The 17,689-nt window shown below is 43.2% G+C and overlaps 1 protein-coding gene across 4 annotated transcripts in view; it reads right to left on the bottom strand.

The window, feature by feature from the left end:
• RETREG1 (reticulophagy regulator 1) overlaps positions 1-17,689 on the bottom strand; it is a 104,778-nt gene that overhangs the window by 5,156 nt on the left and 81,933 nt on the right. For all 4 annotated transcript variants that reach the window (XM_045006737.1, XM_045006738.1, XM_045006739.1 and 1 more), the window contains 4 exons: positions 14,796-14,880; positions 10,220-10,357; positions 6,328-6,392; positions 1,213-1,339 (listed from right to left, as the gene is read on the bottom strand). In XM_045006737.1, the coding sequence (XP_044862672.1) occupies positions 1,213-1,339; positions 6,328-6,392; positions 10,220-10,357; positions 14,796-14,880 (415 nt within the window). The remainder of the gene's footprint in view (positions 1-1,212; positions 1,340-6,327; positions 6,393-10,219; positions 10,358-14,795; positions 14,881-17,689) is intronic.

The raw sequence follows: 17,689 nt of genomic DNA, 5'->3' as shown, positions 1-17,689 counted from the left end.
CTAAAACACCAACTGACCAAAGGTTGGTAAACCAGGCCTTAAGGAAGTGAATTAAGGAGAATATATATATATATATATATATATATATATATATATATATATATATATATATATATGAAAAGAACCTTTGTTCTAATGTGCACTGAGGATATAAAAAAAAATTAATCTGATTGAATTTATTTTGTTTCATAAGAACAAGTGATGAGGCATTTTGATAAAGGCTAACAGATTTTAAAGCCCTGAAGTTTAAATGAATCATACATATTTATCATAAACTCATATTTTTCCACCAAATACTGCTGCTTGATTACAACTTGTGATAGCTACTTTAAAAAAAGAAAGAATTAAATGACACTGATTTGGCATTTATAACTATCCTGCAATACTATCCTACTTGTAATTTTAAGTAACCTCCAGATTAGAAAAATACAGGACCTGCAGAATAGCAGAACCACTAACTGAATAGATTACATCAAGACTACTGTAGTGACACCAGATACAGTATCTACAATATCAATGACATTTACAATACTATGGTCTCTCTCTTGATCTAGCTAGGTGGAAGTTCTCCATAACTTATTCAGAGGGCCAGATCCTGAACTCCTTACTTTGCTTTTACTCAGTCCTCACTGAGGCAAATTCCCATTGGGAGATTGGTTGAGTAAAAACAGAGTAAGGATCTCATGATCTGGCCTTGAAAAAGGTGTCCTTGAGTATCTCCTTCTAGCATACGAGCCTCTCCATCCAATCCTGGCTCAATGGTGCCTATCTCCCCCAAGTTTCTATTATTTGGAGCCCATTAATGCTTTTCTTTAATTGGCTGCTGGAGTGGTTACCGAACATGTTAAGATATGCTCTTCCTTCCTTTATATCAACATGGTACACACACACCAAAGAGCAAGAGAATAAATCCTATTTTTCCACCCTGCCTGAGAACTCTGGTGGAGATTGCTGGCTCTGAACGTGTTTAGTTTAGTCTTTGCTGCTGATGTTATTTAAGTTATACACTGATGTGCTGCATAATGTACAAGACATAGATAGTCCTTGTCCAGCAGATGTTCCCAAAACACAATACATTAAACCTATTGCAATATATTTTAATAAAAAATGTCAGCTTTTACAAGGAATTTGTCATGTCCTGATGTACCCTAAAAAATTTAGATAATTTCCAGTACTGTAATAAATGAACACTTAAATGAAACCATTACATACCATCAGATGTATCTGTCTGTGGAGTGTATCCCTCAGATAAATTAAAGGTCCCATTATCAGTCCAAGATACCTCTGATACATCTGTGTCAGACACCGATAGCTCTTTAGCAATAACAGTAGGACTAATCTATAAATATATAAAAATACATGAAATGTGGCATTCTTACACTCAGAGAATTCATTTTACAGTTAAGTTAATGCCTAGACACTGAAAAATAATGTAATGCATCTTGCTTGTGATATCACATAGACCAGGGGTGGGCAAACTACAGCCCAGGGACTGCACCCAACCCTTCAGACATTTTAATCTGACCCTCGAGCTCCAGTCAGCTATCTCCTGATAGCAGCAGCATGTCTCCCCTCCGGCTCCTACACGTAAGGGCAGCCAAGGGACTCCGTATGCTGCCCCCGCCCCAAGTCCTGTCCCTGCAGCTCCCATTGGCCGGGAACCACAGCCAAAGGGAGCAGCAGGGGCAGCGCCTGCAGACGGGGCAACGTGCAGAGCTGCCTGGTCATGCCTCTGCATAGAAGCCGGAGGGGGGACATGCCGCTGCTTCTGGGAGCTGCTTGAGGGAAGCGCCGCCCGGAGCCTGGTCATGGAGTACTGATGGGCACCTCCAACTTGTGATCATGTGGGAATTTGTGACTGAGGTTATCCGCGATCGAATTCTGAATGCTGGGAAGTAAGCCGCAGACAGAGTGACGTTGTGAGAAATGTACCAGTTCCATAGTCTCTTGCCTCCGTGCATAGGGAGGGTGACCGCCCTCCTCCCCCCCCACAACGGCTGATGTAGTACATGCAGGGTATTTTGTCTGTTTAGGAGCTTTGTATGTGATCCTGCTATCAGAGGGAGGAAATAGGTGCAGGCATTCCTGACCACTCTCAGTTTGAGGAAATTGATGTGTAGAAGCCATTTAAATGTGCACCCCACCATATGAGTGATGCGTAGATGGTAAGGAGCAACGACGGTGATGTCTGCAAGAAGGTGATCACTTTGCATGTATTGGCTGGGTCTAAGGCAGTGGTGGGAACCTGCAGCCTGCGGGCCACATGTGACTCATCAGGGTAATCTGATTGCGGGCCGCGAGACATTTTGCTGATGTTGACCATCCGCGGGCATGGCCCCCCGCAGCTCCCAGTGGCCGCGGTTCACCATTCCCGGCCAATGGGAGCTGCAGGAAGCAGTTGGCCACAGGGATGTGCTGGCTGCTGCTTCCCGCAGCTCCCATTGGCTGGGAAAGGCAAACTGCGGCCACTGGGAGCTGTGGGGGCCATGCCTGCGGACTGTCATCATCAGCAAAATGTCTCACAGCCTGCAATCAGATTATCCTGATGGGCCATGTGCGGCCTCCAGGTTGTCCACCACTGGTCTAAGGAGCGCTGGGAGGTAACTCACACTTCCACCAGTCTAAGGAGTTTTTGATCTTGGTAGGTAGTGACAGGGATTTGTCCAGCCTGTCCCCGTTTGATCTGTGAACCAAACTAAACTATAGTTGGAGGTATCACATGAGGAGTCTGGTGTGTGGTATCATAGCTGTTCCTGCCACCACATGCCCCAATAGTTAGAGGCAGTCTGGCTGGTATCTGGGGACTGCATTGAGCCGTGTCTATGAGTGAGACCAGAGATAGGAACCTGTGTTGAGGTAGGAAGGCTTTGGCCTCTAGAACATCGAGGTCGGCCCCTGTGAATTCCAGGTGCTGCACTGGCCTGAAGGTTGAATTCTGGGTATTGATCTGTAAGCTCAGTTCTGTAAACAAGTGTATCGTAGTATCGATGGCTCAATGAGCCTCCTGAAGTGATCAGGCTCTGAGGAGACAATTGTCCAGGTATGGGTAGATCATTATCCCTTGTGAGTGTAAATGAGTGGCTACCACTGGGAGAACTTTGGAAAATACTCTTTGGGCCAATGAGAGTCCGAAGGGAAGACTCTGTATTAGTAATGATCGTGTCCCAGAGTGAATCTGAGAAATCGTCTGTGAGCCGGTAGGATCGAAATGTTAAAGTAGACATCCTGTAGGCTGAGGGCTGAAAACTAGTCTCCCTGGTCCAGTGATGGAATAATCATCGATAATCTGACCATCTTGAACTTCTGAGCTTTGACAAACTTGTTGAGAGCTCTGAGGTCCAGCATGTGTCTCCAACCTCTCTTTCTTTTGGGCATTAGGAAGTAACAAGAGTAGAACGCCTTGCCTTATAGATGCTGAGGTACTCGTTCTATGGCTCCTAACTGGAGGAGTCGATCTATCTCCTGTTGTAGTAGACTCTCGTGAGAAGGGTCCCTGAAGAGGGACAGGGAAGGGTATTGTGGAGGGGAGGCAGGGAGGTGAAGTGGATGGAGTATTCGGATCAGATGATGCCGGGGTTTGCCACACCATTTTAGCCAGGTTTAAGATGGCTTCATTAATTGGGAGGGCGATCTTCAAGGAGGATATCAAGGAGCTGGTGATCTCCTCCAGTGGATGGAAACTGTCTACTAAGGATAGTTGTAAAGGCATGACCGCTTCATCCGGGGAAGAGAATATGGCTTTAGATGTTACTTCTTCTTCCATGTCAGCCTCTTGTTCCTCCATTTCCTGAGGCTCTGAGGCCCTAATTGCCATGGCCAAAGGAGTGTTCTGGGAGGGTTTTTGGGCAAGGCTTGAAGCTTGCGAGGCAGGCTCTCAATGTGCCACCTAAGGGTCCCAGTATGGCCATTATGGTGGCATAGGGCCTAGAGGAGGTTCCCATAGGTGGCTGTACCAAGATGGTGCTGGTATACCATCTGCTAGTACATTCCCAGATACTGTTGATAGTCGGTCGCATATGGAGCTTGGGAGGAGTCCTGTGATACTTCCTCTGGCTCACTGTCTTACCCCTCACTAGATAGTGGAGGGGCATGATATGATTGCAGGGATATACTCTGTGCCCGGCAAAAACATGATGCCCTGACGATGGTACTGAGTGGTGGAGACTCAAGTGCAGAAGTCATGCAGAAGTCTCTGGTCTGGTGGAATTCTGCTGGTACTGATCCTCCTGGTGTCAGGGAGATGGAGACCTTGTCTGTACCGGTCTCTCCGGTGCCAGGCGGGCTACTGTCACTAGCAGTACCGAGGTCGACTTGCATACTAGGAGCATCTTCCTAGGATGTTTGTCCTTATCTTTCAGTACTGATAGTTCAGTGCCCATGCCCAATGGGTCTGTGGGCCTGTGAGTGGTACTGGATACCAATGGTTGCCATGAGGCTCGAGTGCCAGATTGCGATCTCGGTGCCGAGGATACCGAGTGAGATGGCTATTGCTTATGGCTATCCCTAGGCTCACTGAGGGGACTTTCTGCTCTCTTTTTTGACTTGAGAGAGGAGTCCCCATTCCATTTCCTCAACCCACTGTCCTTCAAAGTTGAAGGCTGTGGGGAAGACCGTCCACCTGAAGATTGAAGTCAAAGAGCTGCCTCCATGAAGATATTTTTTTGGTGAAGCTCTCTGCCTTGAGGGATCTCTGCCAGAACTGCTGGCAGAGGGTACACCTTTGTTTGATGTAGCCCTCGCCCAGGCAGTTGATAAACTGAAAGTGCTTGTTCGCAACAGGGATCACCTTGCTGCAAGTGCGGGACTTTTTGAAGCCAGGGAGCTGGGCATACCCTTTTTGGGGGGGAGGGGGTGTCCTCCTGCCCACCGGGGGGGGAGGGGGGGGTTGACAAAAGAATAAAATCCTTTTCTTTTTCATTTCTTTTTTTAAGGCAACAGATAAGAAAAGCAAATGAAGAAAAGAGGCTTCAGAGGAAGCTAAAAATTGCAATTGTAAAAGGGGTTAAGGATCTGTGAACAGACAGCTAATGGCGCCGTCTCTAGCCAGGGGAAGTTCAGAAAGAACTAAGGACGGTTAGCCTGTGCATAGCCTCCTGGCGCAGCAGGAGGAGAGACAATGCATGTGCTGGCTCAACAGACACTGCTACCAAAGTTCTCCTATCAGCAGCGCAGGGACAAAGGCACACCTACAGTGAAGCATCCACATGGACACTACTTGAAGAAGAATGTTTCTTTACATATTTTCAGGTTAGAGAGGGGGTGCTGCAAACAGTAAAATGAATCTCCTTTACAATGATGTCAGTTGGGCCTCTAGGCACTATTGTAATAATAATAAGAATCTGTATCTCCACTCCTGAGAAGTGGGATAGATTCAATTGCTGTGAAATTCTGGTATAGTCCTTATGCAGCCAATACCATAGGGGTGTAGCTTTGCCAGATGAATAGGCCAGTGGGCCACAGATATTTGGGGGACTGTAACGGGGCAGTCCCGCCCCACACTAGCCCCAGCGGCATCAGACCAGTAGCTCTGATGGAGGAAGTCCTGCCCCGTTTGTACTGGGCATGCTCCAAATGCTCTAGGAGCATAAAAGGAGGGAACTCAGCTCAGTCTGGGCTGGTGGCCGCAGGGGAAGGACCCAACTGGGAAGCTCCAGCGGAGGACCAGCCAACACTCTTGAAGCTGCTGGGAATGGAGGCTTCTACAGACCGGCACGAACCCCTACTGCGGTAGGAGCCAGGGGAGGCAACGGACCTGGAGACCCGCAGAGAGCCCTGGGGTTCGTGGGAGACCCCCAACTCCCAGGCTAGTAGGAAGCGATCCGGGGGGGGGGAGACGGACTGGTACCTTCCCCCCAGTGAGCCTCAGCGTGTTTCGGTAGGACCCGCCTGCCCCACTGAGCCAGTAGTAAGGTCCTACTGCCCTGTAACGAGGGCTTATCCTACGGACTCTGGCCACTAGGCCGTGCTGCCCTACAACGAGGGCTTATCCTACGGACTCTGGCCACTAGGCCGTGCTGCCCTACAACGAGGGCTTATCCTACGGACTCTGGCCACTAGGCCATGCTGCCCTACAACGAGGGGCATAACCCTCACAGGGACCTGTAGTCATAGATGTGGTTAATTTCTGGGTCAATTTCTCAGGATAGAGACAACGAGAGACACTTTTAGAACATGATGTGATGCACATGGCTGTGTTCCTGGTCAGCAATAGCATGTCTCTTATTAGGAGGAAAAAAACCTAGTCTTTCATAGAGCACAGAGACCAAGAGAAGTTTTCGTGCTCTTCAGTGCTTTTTTACATAAAAGAGCTGACTAAAATCCAGTCACCTTAGGACACAGGGCTGATATGTCTAATTCACTGTCCTCTTCCGTGGATTTTGGTTTTGCAGTTTCTGAAATAAAAGAAAATTACAGTTAGTTATTTTCTATCTATCCTGATGACCAAGCATTTCTGAGTTATTTCTATTGTCTCTGTTGAGCTACAGCTCCTTAAATAATTCAATCATAAACAAATGGGCTTCATTTGTTAACACAATGAATGATTCATATATTATATACAATAGGCTGGTGTTGTAAAACAAGCTGACTCAGAAGCTGGATATTTATTGAGCTATTATTCTGTAGCATCTATAGCTGGAGAGAGACAACATTCGTCTGCACAGTCTTGCCGCATACTCATCTGCCTTTATTATGTTTATTTCTTTTAAAAACCTGTTGCTCCTTGCTGTGTGAAGTGCTTTGAGACTATACATCCCTGAAACTACATTTTGAGTACAAGTTAACAGAAATTAAACAATTCAAGTAACTACAATTCAAAACTGTGCCTTCCACATAGCTAGTCTAGTGCTGAGATGGCTGTATTTTATGGATTTAAAACAGGCAGTGGGTATGCAAACTATGCTATTTTAATACTGATTAAAATTTATGTAATTTCTGGAGATGTATATATAGGTCTTCATGCACAGGATTTTCCCCTCCTTCTTACCCACTCATTCTTTCCCCTGCATTCATCCTAACTACTTTCAAATTTGCACTGGAAGTGACAAAGTAGGTCTGGTAGTTTTTGTTGGGTCACAGGTGTCTCCAATTAACATACAAAGAACACACATTTTGCCTTCTCCCTTCTCTGCCCCTCTCTCAGAAACAGTCTCATCCTCCATTCATTTTTTTAAAGAAGGAAGTTAACTGGAAGCTGCATTATAGCCTAGCAGAAAAGCTGATAGACTCCTGGGCCCCTTCAAATGCAATTTTTACTTATCTCTGATAGCACCCACAATACATATTAAGATGAAGAAAAACGCAGCTGGGAAGAAGTGCACTGCAAGATGCATGGTTATATGGCACAAAAACATTTAAATGAATGTGCATTCTACTGATCTAACATTTAAGTGACTGAAGAGTCAAGCTCCATAAATACATGCAATGTGCCCAAGTACAGTTGTGGGAAACATAACATTGTACTTCCTGGTTTTCAGCTTAAAATTACAATATCAATGAAAAAAATATCAATGAGGTAAAGTTAACAGAAGTTTATAAATAGAAATTTGCTTCTGACATAGATTTATTCCTTAACAAAGCCTATAGAATTTACTGTAATTATGTCTGAAAGGAACATAGGTGTGATTAGAATTCTTATTTTAGATTTGCTTTCCTAGCTAAATGATAGTTTTGATTTATTTGTTGTTTGGACTGTCTTATTGGAATTCTCTTAAATGTTTACTGAATCTTTGGAAAAAAGGATATTTTAAGAAGTGTAATTTTTTTCCTGTACTCTATCTGGAAAAAAGCAGATGCAGATACTGGGTCTGGAGTCCAATCTCCTAATGTAGGTTGTATTCCTGGTTCTGTCACATACTACTTTGTGTCCTTGGGTAATTCTCTAGATCTGTGCGCCAGAGTTTTCCTCATCTACAAAGGGAATACCTTCCCCCAAGGATGGTGTAAAGCTTAATTACATTTGTTTTTGTAAAGCTAAGTAAAATCTTACAATGAAGGTGCTAAAGAGGCATTATCAATAATAGCCTCATACTGATGACAAAACACATTTTCCCAACATCACTTGCTTTCTCCCCATAACAGGGTACACACTGCACCCGTAGGATTCGGCCACTTGGCCCTGCTCCTTAAAGACTCAGGGATGCTCCAAGCTGGTGCAACACCCGTGCTCTTTATTTTGTGTCCTTTCTCCACCACCTGTTTCTCACTATTTACAGGCTATTTACATGGCTTGGCCTCAGACTGGCCTGACCAGCAACAGCAACAAACTAGTAGGCTCACACATTTTCCGGGAGGCCCTGCACAAATTGTTCTAGGATTATCCACACCATTATCTCTCCCACTGTTTGGGTATCGGACTTTAACCACCACATGGCCCAGTCCATGAGCTTCTGGGCAAACGTGCGGGGCCACAAACCCCCTGTCCACTGTGCCACCCAAAACTTCTGCTGGTACTTCTTGGCTGACAGTCCCATCCGGTCCAGGACTGCCACCTTCACCGCCTCATAATCTTTGGCCTGTTCATTAGTTAGGGCCCTGTAGGCAGCCTGCGCCTCTCCGGCCAGATAGGGGGCTAGTCTTAGAGCCCAGGTCTCCTTGTCCCATTCGGTGCTCATGGCTACATGCTCAAAAGTGAACAGGGAGGCATCGGGGTCATCGGTGGGGCCCATCTTACACAGCACCAAGCCTGGTGCGTGGCTGTCATCACCTCCTGGGGGACTCCCCAACAGGTGCAGGAGCTGCTCCTGTACACTGGCCTGCTCCCTGATGAAGTCCTGGAGGGTCTTTTGTTGCTCGTCCTGCCAAGCAAGCAAGACCTGTCTCTTGGCCTGGTGGGACTGCTGAAAGGCCTGCAGGGTTTTCTGCAGCTCCTCTTGCTGCTTCATGAGCCACTGCACTGTTCCCTCCATGCTCAGGTTTCCACTCGCTGGCAGTGACTTCGAGTCCTGGACAAGCCCCCACATGTAACGGGGTGCACATCGTGCCCCATAGGATTTGGCCTGCTGGCCCCACTCTTGAAAGACTCAGGGATGCTCCAAGCTGGTGCAACACCCAGGCTCTTTATTCTGTGTCCCTTCCCCACCACCAGTTTCCCACTATTTACAGGCCATTTACACAGCTTGGCCTCACACCAGCCTGACCAGCAACAGACTAGTAGGCTCCTTCCTCCCTGTGAGCCTGACCTTTCCCTCCTGGTCTCCGCCCCCTCTTCTTCCACTTCCAGCCTTTTAGCTCCTGCTAATGAAGCTGACAGATGCGGGCAGTTTCCTGGCAAGCACTGGCTATTTACTCAGCCCCAATCCATTCCCCTGATTGGGGCTGGGGTGGCGGGAGCTGATTAAGGGCTTTCCTAGCAACCCCCTGCCACACTCCCTCATGTGAACAATCAAATAAGCAACATAATAATTTTGCTCATATAAAGATGATCCAGAATAAAAGTTTATCTGAGAAAATCTGAGATGAAGATGGCATTTTTTAATTTATCTTCCTAATATTTCAGTGACAGAAGTATGGCCTTTTGATTTTATACTATAGTGCAATTTCATGGTTCAAAAATAGTTGAGTATATTATTTCATATCTTTCCCAGCAGTTGCTTTGGGACCCCCGCACACCTTCCACAATAAACATCTTAATAAAATAAACAACAACATGCACTTATACAGTATCTTTTAGTCCAAAGGATCTCAAAATGCTTAAGCCTCACAATACCTCAATCGGTAAACAGAGACACACAGAGGTTATGTAAATTGCCTGAAGTTGCACAGTCACTAGCATAATTTAGCTGGGTTAGAATCTAGGAGTCTTTATTTCAGAAGCCTCAATCTAATCACTAGACATTAGGTGCTTTAATGTGAATAGAACATATGCATTTGGAAGTACATGTTAACTCTGAGTAAGGTGGTTAGACTAATGTTTCATACTTTAAAACTCAGTTTTCCTAAATATATGATGTGATGGGGCAGATCAAGTCTAATGAGAGGAGAAAACTCCTCACCCCATCCTAACCGGTCAGTCTGACATATACTATTTAAACTTTGCTCCCACCCATCAGTTTAGAATTCCAATAATGACAAGTATACTCATGCTTGGTTTAAAAGATGAACTGTGATGATGACAATATGAGCAGATTTTGGCCTAATTTTAGATATATAATATTTGACACTGCATATGGGAAAAACTAAACAACCCTCTCCCTCCTCCCCCTCCATATTAGTTACTTACCAGATCTCTCTCTCTTCTTTTGTTTGATATAGTCTCCAATTCCAAAATCCAGTTTCAGCAGAACTGACTTGATTTTGTTGCACATCTTCTGCCCAAATTCATTGCACTTGAACAGCGGACATAAAAAGGCACACAGTACTGTAACACAAAACCAAGATATAAACAGAAAGGTTACTTAAATATTTTTGTTTAAATCACTAACTAAAGATTACACCATACATATAAAGAGAATCACCTTTACGTAACTTAAACAACAGTAAATGCCACATCAGAGGAGTTACTGGTCTCAGTATAGTTCCTACTGATTACTAGTCCCCATCACAAAAATTACCATTATATTCACATCAACTGGCTCCTGTTTTCATAGTCTCTCTAGAAGGCTGGGCACTTAGATCAAACTACCCTCTCTTCTGCCCCCATAAATGCATTCTATTGAGGTAAGGGTAGGCAAAGTTTTCCACAGCTGCTGCCTATGCCATAATCTATCTGGATAAACAGAGCTTTAGTCTCTAGCGACATCAATCCAAGCCCTCTCACAGGGACCTAAATTTGCTTTTCAAAATACATGAATAATTATAAGTCCTCTTCATCCTACTCTTTGTCCATTCCAAGTGCAAATCAGAAGCAAAATGATATCCATGTGACACTTCCCTGGGTAGCCAGGGTTGTGAGGCACCTCACCACCACCTGTTCTTAGTGTGAAGAAGTCTTGTCTGTGTATCTGCTGTGGATACGTTTCCTGAACCCAGCAGCCTCTGGTGACACAAGCACTACCTTCCAGACCTCTCTCTTTCAGTGCAGGTTAGCGATAGGCACACTCCAACCCGTGTGTCCTAGGAGTGTTCCCTACAGAGTCAGCTTTTTATTCACTGAACTCTCACAGAACTACCAGGTCTGGTGTTCCCAACGGAACTGTACACCGCAGCTTACTAGTTATACCTTAGAATACAGCTTTGCTAAACACACAGCACTTAGATATATTTACAGAGAAAATAAGTATAACTTCATTATCAAAGAACAGAAATTCAATTGACAGTGAGTAAGAATATTGGAAACAAATGGTTTAGTATAAAACAAAATCATAACATGCTTTCTAGAGACTAAACTTAATAAGTTATCCTTCTGTCTAAAAAAGCTTCTCACCCAAAGTTCTCTCAACATTCTCAGCCAGGCCTGGTTGAGACCCCTTTTCATTAAGCACATTTTGCTATCCTACTTCCTAGGTGAAGGATGCCAGTCTGTCTCTTTGCACCCTTAAATGTACCAGCACATAGCTTTGATGTGCACCTCAAGATGAGTTTCCCTGCCCCTGTCTACCCCACTATTTACTTCTTCCTGTTCCTTTCCTCTCTTTGAAGAGTTCACTATCCTTCATTAGCATTTGGTTCAGACTGGTGAGTAGATTACCATTGTGAATCAGACAACACTTCATTTACATGGAAACACAAACATTTCTTGCCAGAAAGAAAACCAGTTTCTCCCTGTTTCTGGTGACCAGTCCCTACACATAGACCTTAAGAACATAATTTTCAGTGTACATATGTAACTCCATATACAACACCCGTACATGCATTTTGCAATGATACTGACAACCAGCATGACAGAGGCTTTTATTAAAGACCTCACATGGCACTCTTTTGGTGAACTAGAATGTAAATACCAGACCCAGGGTATTCCTCTAACCATTATGTACCACTGATTCCTGCTGCCACTTGGCATCAAGAGGTCCCTGGGTCACAATCACAGTCTGATTAAAATATATATATTTAGGCAAATAAAATCTTTCGGAAGGAGAAAAACAAAAATAAAGTTATTAAAATGTAGTGAAAAATGTTACCAAGTAATGACCCTGACTGGATCCAACTGATGTGCATTTTGTCCCACTTACTCTGGAGAAAGTTTCTGCTGTTGTAGAAGATCAATTTATGTCAATCAGCAAGTTTAACCGTTAGATGAAATAATATTGCTGGTGCTGTCAGCAAAAATACAAAATGTATTTATATACTTAAAAGAAATGTGTGCTTCGTTAATTTTGGCTCATCCCAAAATAGGATTTAAAGGTGTGGTCTTACAATGCATTCAACCGGTAATTGCTGGCAAGAGCAGTATCGTAATAGATTTATAGGGTAACTATCTCCCATTTCTATATATGCTGGGGGAAGTGGCGGCAGATAATATATCAACTGTTAAAATGTCATTATTTGTTTTGTTTTCTGTTTCTATTGTCTGCTTAGTTTCACTTAAATCTCAGTTCTTTATTAATAAACTTATTGTTTTATTAAAAATTCATCTCAATGCTGTTATATTAAAGTGAGGTGTGCATCCTCAGGTGAACCAACAGGTTGATGTATATTCTGTCTGTTTGGAAACAGCATACTTGGTAATTTCTGTGAGTGTCCAGGGGCAGGATCTGGATGTCGTAGGGAGACGCTTTTGGAGAGTTTTGGAACTGAAGTAGTCCAAAGGTTAATCTGCAAGGCAGTTATGACTGGCAGAGTCCTGAGGAATATGTGAGGCTGGCTAACAAACTGGAGGGCAAGGAATTGTCACTTGGTTAAGCACCAGCAGATCCCTTTTATGCTTAGGCAGAGAAGTAACAGGGTGACTTACAGTTCTGGATACCCCAAGAAAGTATCACAACCTGTTTACTGTGCCTAACTTAATAGGCCAGGATCTCTGATTGTGGCTTCTAGGTGTTACCACAATATAATATTATTACAGGCTTGTAAGACATTGAACTTTAATTCCTGTTCCTAGTCACATGACATCGGTCAGAGTTACAAAAGAGTAACCACCTACCATGTGACAGAGTCAGTATTCATAAACTCCGAGGTTACTATAACATATTTAAAGAAAATATTGAATGCAAATAAAATATAATATAAACTAAAGATAACCCCAAACAAATACACTCAATTAACAAAACAAATAGAAAGCTCTAGGAGGAGGTGATGTATTGGACATTTGTCAATGACTATCATCTCAATGAATTTCTGATCACATGACCTCTTGTTCTAAAAACTGTTCCTTCTGCAGTGGTCTATTTGTATCTGAGATTGGATCCACACTGTGTTTGCTGCTTCAGGTGATTTTCCAGTCAGTGACTGTGTGTGTGTGCCATTTCTGTCAGCACAGGAGTACTATCAATAGCATTCTGGATGTCCCGGGGGGTAGGGGGAGGGAGGGAGGGGAGCCAGTGCCCTCCTTGATTTTGAGTAGATGTTTTCTATTCCTGGTATAGGACAGATCCTTGGTGCTAAAGGTATAAGTCATTATCTTAATAGGGTGGTAGCCACATTTTTTTGCAATTAATGTTCTCTCCCAATTGCAATGGGGGTAAACTTTTGGCATTCTTGTTTTATTAATTCTGTATAGCTGATATATAGCTCTTTTAGAACAAATAAAGGTTTATTATATTTGGCTCAAAAAGCTCGATGTAAGCAGAAAGGTTTTTGTTCTTCTGCCTGTAAACCTTTGTATTGGTGATCTTAATAAATTACTGTGCTGTGTGCTGCAATACTTCAACAATGCTAAATATAAATCTCTTAAATCTGCCAGGGCTCCATCATTATAATAAATTTGGTAATGGTGGTAATAATTCTTTTAATAATCCTTGCTATTTTCACTGAACTTTTCTGCTAACCCATTTGACTATACCTATTAAGGTCCTGACATGGTGTGCTTGAACTGGTATCACACTCCAATGCAGTGGATTAATACACGCATCAGCCTCAGTTTACTTTGTTTTTCCTCCTCCTTAACTAGGAGTTCTCTTGAAAGGACAAGGCACTCTCTCACAGCAGCAGAGACTGACACCAAAATGCTGGCAAAACAGAGGCATCTGGGGTTTTTTCCATATAATTTACTCAGCTCTTCACCCACTCTTGAATTTTTTAAAACTCCATTCATATATAAACAACAGTATTAGATGACAATATGGACACATAATACACTACAGTAGTTGGTGGCATAATTTGTAAAAACAAAACAAACAAACAAAAAACCCAGTAAGGGTAATGGGATAATTTTCCATGGAAGAGACATCTCAGTGAGATGTAGCTCACAACCCACCATCAGTGTTTGAAGACATCACTTGCTTTCTGAGAAAGGGAAATGTACTGCTGAAAGATGGAAATCATTGATAAAGTAAACATCAAAACCAGCACATTCTAACCAGCTCCAGACATTGTGGGGTAGGAGTGTATGGTTTCTCTTCTATGGGATAGCAACATTATAACAACTACTTATACCAAGTCACTGACTATGTTCAGAAGCTCCAATAGGGAATTTGTGGTCATGGTAGCATATATTTTTTATTCATGATCATGTTTCCTTTTGGCATAAGTATGTCTCTCTTTGTATCACTGCCTAAAAGATATCATACAGTTGTGCCATGATGTGCCAGAATTTTAATTGACAAACTGAAAAATCTGTAACCTGACATCCATATAAAACCCATCATCGGTCAAGATCCATATACAGAACTATTTATTTAAAAAACAGACTGTATGTTAGACTGCATAATGAACATACAACATGCATAAGACATGACTTGAAAAAAAAATACTATACTTACATAGAAAGTAGGAGAGTACAATTCCAGGAATGTAACTACCCAAGATAGTGAAAAATGTACACACACTGCAGACCAGAAGGCAAAACTGAAAACAGAAGAGATCAGAGATGATAGTTAGAATTCATATTGCTATGACATTAAATATTTACACTTTGTGATAAGAACAGCAGGGTAATATTCTAGTTAAAAAGTACAAAACTGAAGATTTTTTATTATAATTGCAATACAAGTATTACAGTAAGAATTAAACAGCCTATTTTTGGGTGATTAGGCTATGTCTCAGGTGGTATTATAAAAATAAGGCTTCTTCCCTCCACCTACCATATGGAAGTTTTAACAACCTCTAGGTCATCGCCAATCACGAAAACTGAATACAATGAATATCAGAAGAAATACAATAGGCAGTAATAACAGGTGCTCGTTTTGTTAGGTCACCATCTTCAAAATCCATCTGAAAACTACGTTTTGTTTTTTTTTTTGTTTTTTTACTTTACTTAAAACTGGGGGCTGATTTCATTCATAAAAAGGAAGGCACTGACAAGATCTCACTAAAGCAAGATATAGCTTTATGCAAATTAAGTTGTAATTTACTTGACATTTTCATTGTTTTGTCTTGTATAGTGCTAACTCTTGGCACTTGTCAACATTGTACGTGTATCATTATGGAAGCATCAGTTACTGCTCTATAAATGAATCTGAATTTTGCATATATAAAGAAGGGATTTAATCTCTGTTGTGTTTGAAAAATACAACATATCCTCCCCAAAACTACAGCACTTATTTTTAGAAAATAGCATTAATTTTCTGAGAATTTACAAGCTTATTAATTAAATTAGGAGATAAAATTAATTAAGAAGGAGCAGCACACACTATCAGAGTTTATTTTTTCTCTTATAGTCTTAACAATAGAACAGTGACACCATCAGGGGAAAAGGGAAGGAGGAAAAAAAAATCTAATGTGTCTTTAAAAATCAGTTTTGTCTAAACTGAGACCTCAAACACTAAAATGCCTCAACTACTCCTGGGGGAATTCTGTGCCAAAAAAAATAAAAATTCTGTGCACAATTTTTTGGAAATTCTGCAAAATTCTGCATATTTTATTTGTCAAAATAACACAATCTAATCATGCCAGTTTCAATTATTTTGGTAATTTATTTCAAAATATCTGTCAGCAAGTATGTCTGTAACAATACAGACCAAAATAAGATTCTGGTAATTTTTTTTTGACAAATATATTCCTTACTAGGCATATTAATACAGAACTTTGAGTAATTCATTTAAATTACAATACAGAACTATATTTCCTAAACCTATCAGAATGAGTGAAAAGGCTCGGGGGAGTCAGGAGTAACAGAGGAGCTGATAGACAGGGAAGGAGCAGACAGAGAGAGAAGGAGCCTGGAATGAACCTGGAGGGCTGTTAGGTGGGGGTGGGAAAAGTATGGAACAGGCTTTTTTGGGGGTGGGGAGGGGCGGGATTGTCAGGGAGTTGGTGAGCTTCCCTCATGCAGACCCTGGCTGACCCCAAGCCTCTCCCATTCAGTCAGGCACATCTGCCCCTGTCCCCAAACCTCTCATCCTCATGTGGCCTTGCACCCCCACTCCCATTCAGCCGCTGGCTCAATGCTGTCCCCCCACTAGCCATTCTGAACCCCAGTCTGTGAACCCTCCCAGCAGCCCTATGTGCCCCACTATGTCTGTCTTAGCCTGGCTCTGGAGGCAGATGCTGTGATGAACCTCTGCTCCTAGGGGAATTCTGTACCACTGTTCATGTACAGAATTTTTTCCCCACAGAAAATACATTCTGCCCCAGAAGTGCTGCAGTTCTGCTTTTTGCCCACCAGAGGTTGCTGTGGCACTAGAACAGCCAGCTGCTGGCTGTTCTGGTGCCACAGTGGCCTCTGGTGGGCAAAAGGCAGAACTGCAGCACTTCTGGGGCAGAATGTATTTTCTGAGGAAAAATTATGCGGCACACATGAATTCTGCGTGTGCACAGTGGCGCAAAATTCCCTCAGGCATCCTTAATGATAGATGTGACAGAATGTACCAGGCCCTTCTGGACTCCTGCTCGAGGCCCCACTCCTCTGCTGCACCCTGCCCCAGAAAGGAGCAACATGCAAGGAAAAAGACCAATGAAGTTGGGTCTTCCAGGCCTGCCTAGAGAGGTCTCTTGGAAGCAGCCATATTGGAAACTACAAAGACCTGGTCTTCTAAGGGCTGGAAGGTCTAGTGACAGCCAATCAGTGCCCAGCAGGCTCAGATAACATTTGATGCTGGGCCTTAGTAGGGCAGTCCCTGGGTGGGAAGGTGTTCCTCTTTGGCTAAAGGAATCTGAGTACTAGCCAGGGTACAACTCAGCCCTCGCTTGCACAGTTGGGTTTGCAGGGAAAGAGGAACCTGAGAATTCTGGTCCTGGTATATTGGTGAAGATAAAGGGGCCAGATAGGAAGAGGTCTAGGGAAGTAGCAGCAACAAATGTAACTGAACAGTATGTGACTGCTGTTTATAGGGCCTCTAGGTTGGAACATAGAGTAATGGGTGGGTCCACCAGCAAAATAGCATCAACCCCAAGAAATGGGAGGGGGGGGAAGGAAGCCTAACCTAAGTCCCATGAAGGGGACAGGTCTCGCTTAGAACCCAAGCAAAGGGATGAATTTAAAGGGCTCAATGCTAGGACTAAAGACTCTGGTGAGGGTAGATAGACCATTTTGTTGGACTCTGCAAGATGTTCAGTCTGACTGTGTGACCTGGCTGGAGGTCCAAGCCAAAGAAAACTGGCAGAGACAGGCAAACAGCCTACAGGGGGTGCCAAGAGCAGCAAAAGGACTGAAATACTACACTCAGCCACAAAGAGGTGCTCAAGAGATAAGTGCCCTTACCCCCCAGTGCAATAT

The sequence above is a fragment of the Mauremys mutica genome, chromosome 2 (genome assembly GCF_020497125.1).
Source record: "Mauremys mutica isolate MM-2020 ecotype Southern chromosome 2, ASM2049712v1, whole genome shotgun sequence".
Taxonomy (NCBI): Eukaryota; Metazoa; Chordata; order Testudines; family Geoemydidae; genus Mauremys; species Mauremys mutica.
This window is presented reverse-complemented; position numbering and strand designations above follow the sequence as displayed.